Source organism: Eurosta solidaginis, chromosome 1, assembly GCF_040869045.1.
Source record: "Eurosta solidaginis isolate ZX-2024a chromosome 1, ASM4086904v1, whole genome shotgun sequence".
Taxonomy (NCBI): Eukaryota; Metazoa; Arthropoda; class Insecta; order Diptera; family Tephritidae; genus Eurosta; species Eurosta solidaginis.
In genome coordinates this window covers 270,854,279-270,868,512 of record NC_090319.1, presented here as the reverse complement: position 1 = coordinate 270,868,512, position 14,234 = coordinate 270,854,279, and the positions used below count along the sequence as shown (strand labels likewise).

Genomic DNA, 14,234 nt, shown 5'->3' with positions numbered 1-14,234 from the left:
TATAAACTTGAAATTTTGATTAAAGAAATATCTGCTTGTGAATCTACTAGAAAAGTACATGGTTTGTAGGAATCGCTACATTGAAGTTCAATAAAATCTGAATAATTAAGGTTCAAGCAGTAGATGGATTTTAATATTTTTGAAGAAGATTCGTTTAATTGTCTAAATCGTGATCCCGATCCCCCAGTGTTCGCTCCTGAGGGTCGTTCACGTTTAAAGCGCGTACATTGGCATTACTTCGCGAATTTGAACGTCTATTATTATTAGCATTATTGTTACTACTACTAGGCTGATTGTTTCTATTAGTGCTATATCTGTCATTATTACCTCTATTAGAATTAGTGTACCCGTAATTATTATTGTTGTAATTATTTCTATTGTTATTGTTGAATCTTGCGTTTGGATTGTTGTACCTATTATTGAAATTATTACCTCCATAATTTCCTCGAAAACTATTTTGCCAATTACCACGAGTACGGAATGCTAGTACTTGTCTTTCTTTTACCTCATTATTACGTTCGACTATCATTTTTGCAACTACGTCTTTTGAATCACTGAAGGTAGTTGAAGCCAGGATGGATTTGACCAATTCTGAACGAGTGTTCAACCTGCACACATTCACTGTTTGCTCTACGGCCATTTCATGTGCCTTGGCTTGTGTCATACCTTCAATAATCAAAGAACGTTCCAATGCGTCGGATAGTTCTTCAACGCGCTTAGCAAAGTCTGAGTAATTATTATTGATGACATGTAAAGACGCGATTTTACCAGAAACAACTTTCGAGTTGTCGGGTTTTATTCTATTTCTCAAGGCAGTCTTTATGTCATCGACTGAATTTATTACGGTTGGTAATGCTTCGCGTGCTTTTCCCTCAAGTTTGGATTTCAAAAATGCAATAAAAGTACTATTTAAATTTTCATCTGAGAAGATTTCAATTAATTTTATTTTGTCGATAAAAGATTCTAATGCCAGTGGATCGCCGCTGTAGTTGTCCCTAATAATTGAGGCGCAACTGGTAATGAACACCTTTTTCTGTTCTGAGGTTGCCATGATTGAAATATTGTTATTCGATTGTAAATCTGAAGAATTATTTGTTGAAGGCAAATTAGAAGAATTTGAAGTAGAGTGAGAATTGGAAAAGTCAGTTCCTGACTGAAAATTGGAAGTGCTAGTTAGTAGGTTATCTGAATTATTAGACGAATTTGCTGAAGGCTGAGTGTTTATAATATTAGTTACTGACTGAAAATTTGAAGTATTATTTTCTGCGATATCTGAGTCATTAAATCCTAAAAAAACTTCTTGACGAGCTAGTGAACACCTTCCTTTAGGGCTTGATTTATCGCTGGAATTGCCCTCAGAATCGGACATGTGTTTGAAACAGGGTAATTTTATTGAAAATTATTTTAAGAGAAAAAATTTTGTAAATCAGGTAAATATTTTGTAAATATTATTTGAAAATCCGGTTAATATTTGTCGCGTTTGGTATGAGTTTTATAAAATGGTAAGTCTGGTTAAGAAAATTATATAATTTGTTTTTTTTTTTGAAAACAAAGGAACATCCGGTCTGCGGATTTTCTCTAAATTATAGGCTAGAGAAATGCCTACCCCCCTTCCGTGCCGAACTTAGTCGGACTTACCGACTGTCCCCCACTAGGTTAGCCCCGCTAGCTAACCAATGGACAGGCTGTCCTAAAAAGGACACTTGGTCTGTGGTTTCTCGCCCCCCAGAATGGGCTTTGCAAAAGGAAATAGGCAAGCGTGTTCCGGTTTTATTTATTTTGTGAAAAACCGAAACAGGCTGGTATATTTTTTTTCGGACTATTGGAAAAAAAATATAGAAAAACCGCACTTGTTTCCACAAGCCTAACCAAAATTTTATTTTTTTTTTGTTCGAATATACGGCGATGTTTACGACCACATCGCTTTATATTGAAAGTATGACGTATATTGTATCACGGACTCACCGCTTTCTATCAAAAAAAAATCTTCTATTATATTGCGGACGCACCGCTATTAATAAAGCTTCCAAACCGTTTCACGAGAACATGTATATATATAATATCTACAGCAAACGAAACGCTTTGTTTAAGTTGTGGTTGATGAAAATATTTTAATTCTTTCCATATTAAATTCATGTGGTTTATGTACATATACGAAGGCAAAAATTTCATTTTATGGCATTCATATTTAAAAAAATAGGGGAGCTCAGGATTTTGTGGAAGTGGTCATAGTGTTTACAAACTGGTGTAGTACGTTTACACCAAAACGCGAAAAATGTATACTGCTATGCATTTGATACGTCAAGGCTAATACGCGACATTAAAACCCGAAGTTAATTTTTTCCTCATTGTCAATGCATAACAAAATCAAAAAAAACAATTTTTTCAAATGACGAAGAAACATTTTTTCCTCAATATCTAATGCACAAAACTCTGAACTGCCCTAATGTGTATAGATTTTTTTGTTAGGTGTATTTGCAACAAGGCATTACTTCAAAAATGTTTAAAAGATGCTTAAAACGATTTATTAAGATTTAAGAAGCGATAAGTTTTATATTTCAAATTTGTAATATTTGAAATTTTTCATCCAAACGCATTATGTACGCTTGCGGACAAAAACACGAAAATATTTGTCCATATTTTACAACTTGGAAAGTTCCAAAAAAAAATTCCAAATTATTTCATAAACGTTTATTTATGAGAGGGAATGGCTGTATATAAACAATTTTATTTTATTAAGCCTTCTTCGTTTAATGTGTGCATGAAATTCTGAATTACTTCAAATGTAAATATATTACAATACATAATATTATTGAAAATATAAACATTTTCTTTTATAAAAAGTTTCTATTTATCACAAACTCTTCAAACGACTTCAAGAAAACTTGCAGAGATAAACGATAAATATTATATTACTATTATATTAATATTAATTGACTATTTATCAACTTTAAATTATTTTCATAAGCGTTTGTGTGGAAAAGAGTGTTATTAATTGATTGGAAATAAAAGATTTATAGTTTTAAAAGCATAGAAAAAATATTTTTATAAAAATCTTTGTTTTAGCAAGATTTCCGCTTACGATAAGATATATTTTAAATTGACTTCACGTCGCCCGTTGTGTTGGTATAAATTTGGTCGTTGATAGGTTTGGTCTCGACTTCCTCGTGGCTCATCTCCCACTTCTTATCTTCACCCGTACTTGTTTCTAATTCTAACATAGCTAACGCTGGTGTTCACGCTGTTCACAGTGCGATGATATTTCAACATTTAATTTGCATTTCACATGATGTATTTTTTTTTGGTTCTTATTGTTCGCAGGCTAATTTATTTGTAATGGGCGTAGTTTGATGGGCCCATAATTTAACAATAGGGTCGATTTTTGCACCATTTGTAATTTTAGTTTTTCACGCAATTCATAATGCGAAAGCGTCGGCTTTATAACAAATGTTGTTGTAAGCCGCAAAATGTATGAAAATGTTTTAATCGTAAGTAAGAAATTAGCACGTGGCACACCGACTAATTGTTCCAATTCTTCTAGTGCATTTTCCGGTGCGATGGAATAATTTGCAGTCACCACCGCTGCTCTAGACTTGCTTACACTGTATTTCTAATAAAGAAGAACTTGCACTAACTTTTTATAATTTTTAGCGCACGAACGAAAAATGTCACGGTCGCCATGTAAAGTGGCATTCTGATGCCACTTATTTTTGGGCATTTAGCCACACGCACACACACAAACCTTCTTTACTTTCTTCTTTTAGTTTTTAAATTAGTAAACTTAGTTTGTTTTATTGTTTAATTACACTTTATTTAAAATTCTTATTTCCTAACAATTTCGTCTCTTGTTAAGTTTCACTTTCATTTTTCCAATGTATAATTTCTCCACTGTTAGCCATTTAGTTATAACTTCCTTTTTTTTTTTTATATTTTACACGCGCGGCTTAAGTGACGCGTTTGCCGGCTCATTTCAAACTGAAAACTGTAGAAAAAATACTGACGCTTCAAAGCGGCCCTGCCGCTATGCCAAAAGTGCATAGCGGTAAAATCGCATGATGCAGTGGCGTGATAGAGTCGAGTAACGGAAGATTCAGCCAATCAGAATTCTCTCCGTCATTCGACTCTCTCACCCAGTAACACCAAGTGCATACATGCATGGTTGCATGTGGGGGTGATGCCAGCTATTTTAGTTTTTAGTTTTATTTTAGTTTTTAGTTGGCTGGCACTACATGACGCTACAGGTACAAAATATGTATTTAGGTGAGACAGTTCATAGAAAAACGAATACACGATAAGTAGCCTTCGAATTGTGTGGAAAGCTAGACCTTAATCTCTCCAGATATATACACCAAATTGTTATTATTAGTAGATATATATCTCTTCCGTACACCTTGGCTCTAAGTCGGGTTTTTCTTCTCGTCGCGCAGACGCTGATACATTTCTAAACAATTTGTTGAAGAAAATTCCTCAGAAGAGGATCGTGGCCTGATTCTTCCTTTTGCGGGAAACCACAATACAATTCTTGAATTGAAAATTCTGGAATGCGGTTGACCGTTGAGATTTCTTATTTTCTGGTTATTTCCACCAATAAAAAATTCGGTTTTGGATAAAATATCATAATATAATTGTTAGAACCCAAAAATATATGGTAATTCTATACGACAGCCTGCCACCGGTAATACGCGTCTAAAAAAACCGATAGAGGTGTCAAAATACTCGTATTGACCTCGACAACAGTAATCCGAAGTCGGAAAATAAAAATTCTAGGTCGTTAAAAAGATATTAACGAAAAACCGAAAAATGATCCCGGAGTGCTCCGAAGCCGAGGGTGGGATCCACAGTATTTTTGCTCAGAACACCTTTCTGCATTGGCGGCCTTTGGAAGCGCTTATAAAAAATTACATTGGGTGCGTTCAACACCGCTTTGGAGACCAAAACTATATCCGCGGAAAACACTTATGTTCACAATTTTTTTATGGGCACCACAAAATCATCAAAATAACAACCACATGAAAATTTTCAAAATTTCTTTTGCAAATATCTCTTGACATACCCAAAATTGTTTACCTCCGCTTTCGGATTCGCGATCCAGGATCCAAAACGCGTCTTTTGATACCCCTGTTGATATTTTCGGACGTGTATTAAGAGTGATATGCTGTCGTATAGAATTACCAAATATATTACAGTTTGTTATATTTTTGTTATGAAAACAACACCAAAATTAAAAATGAAAATGTGGAGAGCAGTGAGAATTTTAAAATTTTTTAAACGTCATTTCGGCTCACCGGTTTTACCTTGTAATATTTATACCATGGACTCCAAAAATCACACACAGAAGATTGTACACTCACGAGTTCAACATTTTTCGTTCTGCGCATCTACGTTATACGGCCCATACATGATACAAAAACCATGCGCAAATATAAAACGACGAAATTTGTGCAAATGAAAATTTTGACATACACGGCTCAAAAACACTGCGCAATATTCATTTTTAAAGTAGCACAACAAATGAAACATGTATTTTATTTGAATAAAAAAGGCACTAATTGTATAAAAAATCAATATTTTCCACAGTTCTGGTAATTCATGGTATAAGTCGAAAAACTCGCACAGAAGCGTTTATTTTCCATTGTATTTATAAAATATATATTTTAGTTGCAAGGCCAGCTCAACTCATTGCAGCACTGCGCAATATTCATTTTTCAACTAGCGCAACAAATGAAACATGTGTTCTAATTGTATAAAAAAATATTATTTATTATTGAATTTATGTGAATTCCTGTTACAAGCTAGAGATGGTCCTTGCGCCTTCGATATTAACATTTTTAAGCAATAATTACTGATGTTATATTATCAGGAACCACAGGTAAACTGTGTAAGATTCACCACACACGAATAAAAAAGCATGTGCAATATTTGCAGCCATGCGTAAATATCAAAATCGTTTTGATTTTAGCGCAGTTCTCTGCGCAAATAGCGCAACCAGTGCACACACCGGTCAAATCCTTGTGCAAATTGGTAATTGGCACAAGGATACTTGAGCCGTGTAATTGGCGTATTACACTTGACTGCTTCAGCGAATGAAAAAAAGAGAGAAAAAACAAGAGCTGAAGGAAAATCACGTAAAATTGCCCATAAAAACAGCTGAACTAATGTTTACATGCGCAATGCGCCACCTTCTATGGCCCCTATTATGAGCATCTTTCGATCTTCGTTGGCTATCGAACATCGAAAATCAAATTAGAAGTTGGTATTATGACACCTCATCTCTGTCGAAATTTTCGTTGTGTACCGAATTTTGTAGCGAATAGACATTTGTTGTCGACGCTGTATCGAACAGAAAAAGAATTGTTTAAAATGTAAATTTTTGTATTTATGTTCTAATTTTTTACTACCTAGTAGTAATTTTAAAATATTTGAATTAATTTTATATAGGTCCAAGGTCGTGAGTACAAAACAACAGCTTGAAAGACTGGTTTCAATTGTGGAAAAAAATTCCCATATAGCAAAATGAACTTGCACAAAGGTTCAGGTGACAAAAAAGTGGGATGATATAACAGTGGAGCTGAACTGTTTAGGACCACCAGTAAGAACGACGGAAAAGTGGATTAAGGTGAACTAAAGAACCATAGAAGTCAATTCTGTATAATACAACTTTATTTTTGTCGTCTCAGGTGTGGGCTGACATGAAGTCAAAAACAAAAACAAAAATTTCGGAGAACATAGTGGAATACCGTGCAACTGGTGGTGGACCAAACAGGTTAAATATCTTTACGCATTCAGAAGAGTCTATAATGGGTTTGTTAAGTCTTCAGACCAGTGTAGATCCACCGGGACAAGAGCATGCCTTAGTACTAATGCGAATGAAGAATGTGAAGATATGATTGTGGAGCGATTATATAGTGATAACTTAGAATCGGATGAGAATTTGGAAGTAAGTGGACAAAGTGGTGCACCTGATGAGGAGAGGCCACGAAAAGCAAATCGAAAAAGTGCAGCAAAAACGATAGGCTCAAACTATTGCAAGAGCAGACAGCAAATCAAAAAAATGTTTAAGAAGAGATGCTGAAAACATTGGAAGAGATCAAAAAAAGTGCTCTTGAGACAGAAAAGTATGCGAAGAGAACGTATAGCTTGGAGTACTATTATAAACGTGATTTTTTGAAATTGAAACAGGAAAAGCTGGAGTTGTATAAAAGCCAAATGAAAAAATAAGGCCATCACAAATGTATGCTTTAAGTGCTGAACAATACCTGATTTTTTTTTTTTTAAACAAACATATGAAACTGAAGTGATATTTTTTATACCAAATTTATTATAAAATTTAAGACTGTATTATGAAAACTGAAAATCTTTAGCTTTTAAGAACCATAATGAATTTACCAAATATTTTTTTATATATATACATGTATATGAATTTTTTATTTCAATAAAATGAATTATCTACAAAACTCGCAATATTCAGTTTCTGATTTCTTCTGCTTCCGAGTTGGTTGTGGATTCAATTTCGGCGAATGGGATATCATGGTCGTCCTCTTGATTAGATAACTCTTCTACAGAAATGTGTATTGTGCAAAGCCGCACACACGTTTATAATTTGTATTGCTTTTTCTGGTGTGTAGTGAAGGGCTCTTGCTGTTCCAAATGTGATTTCAAGGCCGACATATTGAACACACAAGAATCATGTGTTGCTCCCGGATATTTTGCATTTATGTATCGTATAGTCATAGAATGGTCACAAACCTAAAAAATATTTGTATAAAGATGTAAACTTATGTATTTACAACCTGAAACTAATATCAAAATGGTATACTTACAAACATAGCATTAATGCTGTAGAATCCTTTTCTGTTGTAATATAAATTCTGTAATTCTTTTTTGGCAGCAACAATTTTAATGTGTGTGCCATCAACACAGCCAATAATCCCTGGAATTCTGCTAACATTATAGAAATGCAACTTTGATTGATGTAGCTCAGCCTCCTCATAGTTGAATTTTATCCATCTTTCACAAATAAAATTTTCCAAGACATTCAACCACAGACACATTCGGCTGGGCAAGTACGAATGCATTTTCGTTTCCAATGCTCAGTTGGTAGGATCCCCGAGCACAAAATCGGAGAACTGTTGCATATTTTAGAATATTAGAAATATGCTTGGCTCTTGTGCATTGCTGAAGCAGTTCATCTGTACTGGAAAACAAGTCCATGAACGCTTCTTTGGACAGTCTGAAGTTTTGAATAAATCTATAAACAAAACTTATAATTTCAATAATTTAACAACTTATTTAGAAAGCTACACTTACGTGGTGGAATTCATTTTCAAAGTATTTGAAGCATCCCTCACGCGTCTTCTACTTCTGGCTAGCTCCAGTAAGCTTTTCTCTTCATCTGACGAATCATAAAACCACAATTCCGTCGTAGTCATACTTTTATTTTCAATATTTGTATTTAATAACTAGTTCTGCTTTTGTCTATTTATTTTATTTTATTTGAAAGCTGAAGGAAATGTGCTATTGTGAACTTTTGAATTTATCGAAATTCACAATAATGCTTGCCTTCATCGAACGTGCGTCATAATACCGAATGAAAATTCATTCGATCAGCTTTTTCGACCACAGTCGAAGATCGAAATATGGTCATAATAGGAGCCTATAATTCCATCATGCGCTGACTCTATATACATGATTTACGAAACAAAGTATTGTTGGACTCACTCTGTAGTCGCCAAAGTCAAGTTATAAAATCAGCCCTGAGTCTCCACTGTCAATTTCACGCGGCACATCTTCGCGTTTGCTCCTTTGCTAATCATTTACGAAGGAATTTTATTATCGTTTTTGTTGCCGGCGTTCTTGAAAGTATTTGCTTAGCCATCTAATTTAATATTTAAAACTTTTATTATAGTGTTATTCCATTACAATAATTATACAAAATGTTCTGGGGTAAGTTTATTCACAGGAAATTTGTGTAAACAAAGGAAATTTGGTGAACTCTTACCACGTGTTTTTTTATTTCCACGTTGATGGAGCCCTACGCCATCTTTGATCAAGTTAATAATGTAATTTTTTTAAACCTTCAAAAATTTTAGGATTAAATTTAAAACCCAACCGAAAGTATTCACAGACAACAAGCAAACCTTTTCACATTTCCCTGGCATCATTAGACACTGATTCTGCGTCAGATGGAGGAGCTAACCAAATTTACATCAATCATGATAATCAAAAGTTTTTAATTTGCACGTTGCGACAGGGAACGTGTGAGCAAGTCATGCTGGATTTGAATTTCGGTGAAGGAGACGAAATTTGCTTTCAATGCATTGGTACGTTTAATTTACATTTTATATAAATTAACATTTTCTTACAAATATTTTTATTTTAATAGGCAGCGGTAATGTAAGTCTCACTGGTTATCTAATTGATAAATTCAATTTTATGGATGATGACCTTGATGATGAAGATGAATCAGAGGCGGAAGAAGTACAGGATCTCCGCCAGGCGCTTAATACAAAAGCCAATGCTAAGAAACCGGCTAATGCTAAAAAACAAATTGCTAGCAATGAAGGGGAAGAGGATGACGATGAAGAAGATGATAGCGACTTTAATGGCGAAGGTTTAGGTAAGTCTAAAAATTGTATGTAGTAAATTACTGAATTGTTTATTTTATTTATTTTTTTATTGTAACAGAAGAGGTTGATGGTGATGAAGATGGCGAAAATGATGATGATGACGAAGAGGAGGAAGAAGGTATTAATACAATTAATTAACCCTGGAATTAAACGCATATAAAATTTTATTTTTCTTAGATGATGAAGACGACGATGATGAAGAGGAGAATGAGGAAGAGAGTGATGATGAAGAAGTTCAACAACCAAAAGCCAAACAGATAAAATTAGAAAAACCACAAAAACAGCAAAACGGAACAGCTGCAAAAGAAAATGCTGCTACTACGGACAAAAAAGGCAAGAAAGATAAAAAGGCCAATAAAAACGAGCAACAGCAAAAGCAACAACAGAAAGCTGGTGGTGAACGTGTTATTACTGGAGGTGTGAGAGTTGAGGATATAAAAGTAGGCAATGGGCCAGAGGCTAAACCAGGCAAGCGTGCTCAAGTATTCTATGAAGGCCGCCTCAAGTCCAACAACAAAGTATTTGACAGTTTAAAGACTGGAGCTGGCTTCAAATTTGGTCTTGGTCGTGGTGAAGTTATTAAGGGTTGGGATGTTGGTGTAGTTGGCATGAAGGTTGGAGGTAAACGTCGCATCACTTGCCCTCCACATATGGCTTATGGCGCACGTGGTTCACCTCCAACCATTCCACCAAACAGCACATTAGTATTCGAAGTGGAGTTGAAGGGTGTGCATTAAACAAAATATCAAAAATTAATTTGGTTTTAAAATACTTTATAGTAATTAACATATGTTTGCAATAGTTCGCATATAATTTGATACGATTTTTGTCTTGAGTTCGTTTAAGTTTGATTCATACTTACATATTAGTTGTTTCTGATTTTCTTATGTTTTAATCCATTTCTATATCAAGTATAAAAGAAGTGAATATACACTTTAACGTAATTTACGAGCTAATATAAGCCACACACATAAATGCGTACGTGCTTCTGCATAGTTGTAAGTTTATATGAAATACATTCGGAGTATATTTTATTTGTAATAAAACTGTTTCAAGTCTAGTTAAAAAAAAAATTATTGATGAAATATACTTTAATGTAAAAAATGTAAATCCATTCCGATCGGAATTATGCAATCTTTTTGAAATTTTCCACGTTTCTTGCATTTTGTTTTACGGACACTTACTGTTTTCCATCTTCGTTAAGGTATTAGGCGGATGCTGCTCCGGCGGAAGTAAAAAGATCAAAACCCCCTCCAGTACTCGTTGCGCTAGACCTGTCAAAAGCTTTTGATACGGTCAACCATGGCACGTTATTGCAAGACCTGGAAGGGTATACCCTTCTCCCAAGTCTTAAAAGGGGAACGCAAATTATCTGGGTGGTCGGCAGGCATCGGTGCAATTTAGAAACGAAGCATCCAAACCAAGAAGAATTGAACAAGGGGTGCCACAAGGTGGTGTCCTGCCCCACTTTTGTTTAACTTCCACATATCAAAACTACCTTCGCCACCAGAAGAACTCTCTTACTAGCAGTACTTGGGGTAAAGATAAAGAAACGCTCATTACCACTTAAATAGCAATTGCCCAGCCGATTGCTTGCTACGCGTCCCCGATATGGCCGCCAAGGTTAAAGACTGCTCAGTGGAAGAAGCTAGATGCCTGCCAAAATACCGTCCTCATAACCGCCACGGGTTGTGTTCTTATGTCCCCAGAACACCATCTACATAATGAGACGAGAATACTCCCCATCAGGGAGAGAAATGAAATGCTAACCAAACAGTTCCTGTTGAATACCCAGAAACCTGGGCACCACAACAACAACATGAGCCAACACCGCCCAGGGGCTTAAGAAGTCATCACCGTAAGAATTATGGGGAAATACGGCGCCAGCCGTATGAAGCTAGAAAACTCAAGCAGGTCCTCAGTGAACTCCACCCACAGACGTCGGACCTCTATGCCAGGAATTTCCCGGTGATTCCTGTACTCAAAGAACAACACCCAAAACTAACAGAAGAGCAACGCACTCCCTAGGGAAAAGAGAGTCACTCTAGCTCAACTTCGATCTGGATACTGTAACAGGTTAAACTCTTACCTATCCAGAATCAACCCAGATATACAAAACATATGTCCTGCTTGTAATGTGTACCCACTTGATACCCACCATCTCTATAAGTGTATTGTGAACCAGCGCCTCTAACATCCCTCTTATTATGGTCCACCCTGTTGAAACCTCAAGTTTCCTTGGACTCCCGTTAGAGGATATTGACGACTATATGTGATCGGTCGCACCTATTGGATGGGGCGAAGCACTGCTACGACAACAAGATTGAACTATCGTTTCCGCGAAAATCCGTCTAGTACCAAGAGGTACCTTAGCATACCTTATTCAACATTCATTTAATTCTTCGGGTATGTGTCAACAGCTGCCAAACTCTGTCGAAGAACGTGATATTCTGCCACAAAAAGTAAGAATGAGGCAACAACTGGAGCACCAAACACCCATAACCTACTGGTTGTTATAGCGAAATAAAGACAGTTCCCGCAGGTTTTGGGAAGTGCTATCGATACTGACAGTCCTTTGTCGCAAATTGATTCGGTACAATCCGGTGACTAGCCCCATTGAGGTACCATCCCGCCCCTACCTCCTGCTTCCATGAAAAACTTGTGGTCGCCAAAGCCTCGCTTGCAAAATATGTGTTCTATCCATTAATATTTGAAACAGAATTTACCTCTGGTAGCCGAGGTTGACAATTGGATTACGGAAGTTGTGAAGCTATAAAGTTTTGTTTTGCGTTTATCAATCCCTTTTAAGTGCCAAATAATATGCATATTATCGATAAGCAGACATTGATAAGTAGATAAAAACGGATAAAACAGTCTTTAGCGTAATTTGTGGTATTATTTATTTAGGTTAATTTAACATTTCACTTGTCGTTATTAACATCTTTCTTTTAGCTATTTGACATCAGTCGAAGCATCTGTATTCACATTTGCCTCTTCACTACCAAATAATGGCTCTGCTGGTATCTTCCAATATTCTGCCACATACGGCAGCCGTTCGCTTGGGTCTGTACTCCAATGACGGATATGGCATCTTAAACGTGCTTTTTCTAAATTATTAATTGTTATGGTGCAATAGAACTCTTTGCTTTCTTTATTCATATCCGGCCCTTCAATACGTTCCTTTGGCAAAGTAATACATTCTTCTGGGCAATAGATGCCAGCCTTTCTAAGTGATGCCCTAATATGCCAAGGCTCTACAACCCACGGCTGATCCTTATTCATTGTGACTGTAAGCGAAAATCGTTCAATCACATTAACTGTCTGTATACAAATAAAATAAATTATAAATGTGATTGTATAACAACTCGAACATCTATACTTACGCGTTGGGCAAATGCTGAGCTATGTACTATCGTATTCTTCTCCTCCTCAGTTTTAGCATACAAACTTAAATTTTCTTCTGTTTTGTAAACTGCTTTATCAGGTAGTAACAGTTTATTATAGGCAAAATTTGGTCGTACCGAAACAACATCGCCTTTATCACCTACGCCTTCAACATACGTTTTAAGTATCACCTCCAGATTTGGTTTTCGCTTGATATTCGTATCCTCAACCAACTCATAAATAAAATGTTTTGCACGCAACTTCCTTGGTCTTGTATTCTTTTTATGGAGCAATGGATCATATTTACGTTTCAGCACAAATGTAGTCTGAATTATAATTATTTAGGAGACATTGCAGAGTATTAGGATACATGTGTTTAATATTGAATTATGTAACAAATACTTACCCGCACTTGTTGCTGTATGGCACCTGCGGTCTTTAAGAAATTAAAAGAGGTGCTCAACCAAGTTTTCAACATTTTTATTTGAGTAAAATACAAAGGGGTTTGTACTTATCAAAAAATAAGTCTCCGTGTGCAACGCTGCGTGACGTTCTGTTACTGCGCTGATATCGAGTCGGCGCCACTAGCGCTCATACAGCAGAGAAGTGTTCCAATGGACTATCCAGAGGATATATATTTTCAATCGTTCGCAAGAATGTGAAATTATATTCACCTCATACTTGATCAATCGTTGAGTAGAAAAAATAATAATTTACTATCGCTCAACTGGCGGAAACATGTTTGCAACATATTTTGGCGAATATTAGCATCACTATGCTGTTAGTAAATAATCGCAACAACACAGTAAGCAGCAACACATATGTACTAGGCAACGAAGAGTTATCTCACACACACATATGTAGTCATCAGCCGAAGTAGTTACTCACACATACACACGCATATGGCTAGTAGAAAAGCATAAACTACAAATATGCATGTATATAGTTGGTAACCAAGCATGAGACGTAACTGTTCGCGAAATTACTAGACCTTAGGTGAAATGGGTGAACGAGAAAACGGAGAGTATAAAAGCAGCGCAAGTTGATGAACGAGTTTGATTTAAACACGCTATTAGATGTGAAGTGAAGTATAATTGTGAGGTACTCCCAAAGTAATATAAATAAAGCCCAGTTTGCAATACTGAATATTGGAGTGATTTAATCAACAGTTTAGCGATTTGAACGTTAGCAGAAGGTTTATAAATAATAGGAGTTCCCAGAATT

The 14,234-nt window shown here is 35.8% G+C and overlaps 2 protein-coding genes across 2 annotated transcripts; one reads left to right on the top strand and one right to left on the bottom strand.

Annotated features, from left to right (window-relative positions):
* Positions 1 to 8,787: 8,787 nt before the first annotated feature.
* Positions 8,788 to 10,736, top strand: Fkbp39 (FK506-binding protein 39kD). Its single transcript, XM_067770239.1, has 5 exons — positions 8,788 to 8,943; positions 9,090 to 9,320; positions 9,383 to 9,616; positions 9,685 to 9,744; positions 9,804 to 10,736. The coding sequence occupies exons 1-5, from the start codon at positions 8,934 to 8,936 to the stop codon at positions 10,361 to 10,363; spliced, it is 1,095 nt and encodes a 364-aa protein (XP_067626340.1). The 5' UTR covers positions 8,788 to 8,933; the 3' UTR covers positions 10,364 to 10,736.
* A 1,766-nt stretch (positions 10,737 to 12,502) lies between these two features.
* mRpL9 (mitochondrial ribosomal protein L9) lies at positions 12,503 to 13,575 on the bottom strand. Its single transcript, XM_067770232.1, has 3 exons — positions 13,417 to 13,575; positions 13,010 to 13,336; positions 12,503 to 12,947 (listed from the first exon to the last, which is right to left on the bottom strand). Exons 1-3 carry the CDS (start codon positions 13,486 to 13,488, stop codon positions 12,579 to 12,581), a joined length of 768 nt encoding a protein of 255 aa, XP_067626333.1. The 5' UTR covers positions 13,489 to 13,575; the 3' UTR covers positions 12,503 to 12,578.
* Positions 13,576 to 14,234: the final 659 nt, after the last annotated feature.

What these genes read in the sequence shown, in the direction of transcription:
- mRpL9 (XM_067770232.1), bottom strand. Translation starts at nt 13,488, where the DNA reads ATGTTGAAAACTTGGTTGAGCACCTCTTTTAATTTCTTAAAGACCGCA. An exon ending in CCATACAGCAACAAGTGCGG is followed by an intron (nt 13,337 to 13,416) that starts GTAAGTATTTGT and finishes ATTATAATTCAG; the next exon opens with ACTACATTTGTGCTGAAACG. An exon ending in GCTCAGCATTTGCCCAACGC is followed by an intron (nt 12,948 to 13,009) that starts GTAAGTATAGAT and finishes ATTTGTATACAG; the next exon opens with ACAGTTAATGTGATTGAACG.
- Fkbp39 (XM_067770239.1), top strand. An exon ending in AATTTGCTTTCAATGCATTG is followed by an intron (nt 9,321 to 9,382) that starts GTACGTTTAATT and finishes TTATTTTAATAG; the next exon opens with GCAGCGGTAATGTAAGTCTC. An exon ending in TGACGAAGAGGAGGAAGAAG is followed by an intron (nt 9,745 to 9,803) that starts GTATTAATACAA and finishes TATTTTTCTTAG; the next exon opens with ATGATGAAGACGACGATGAT.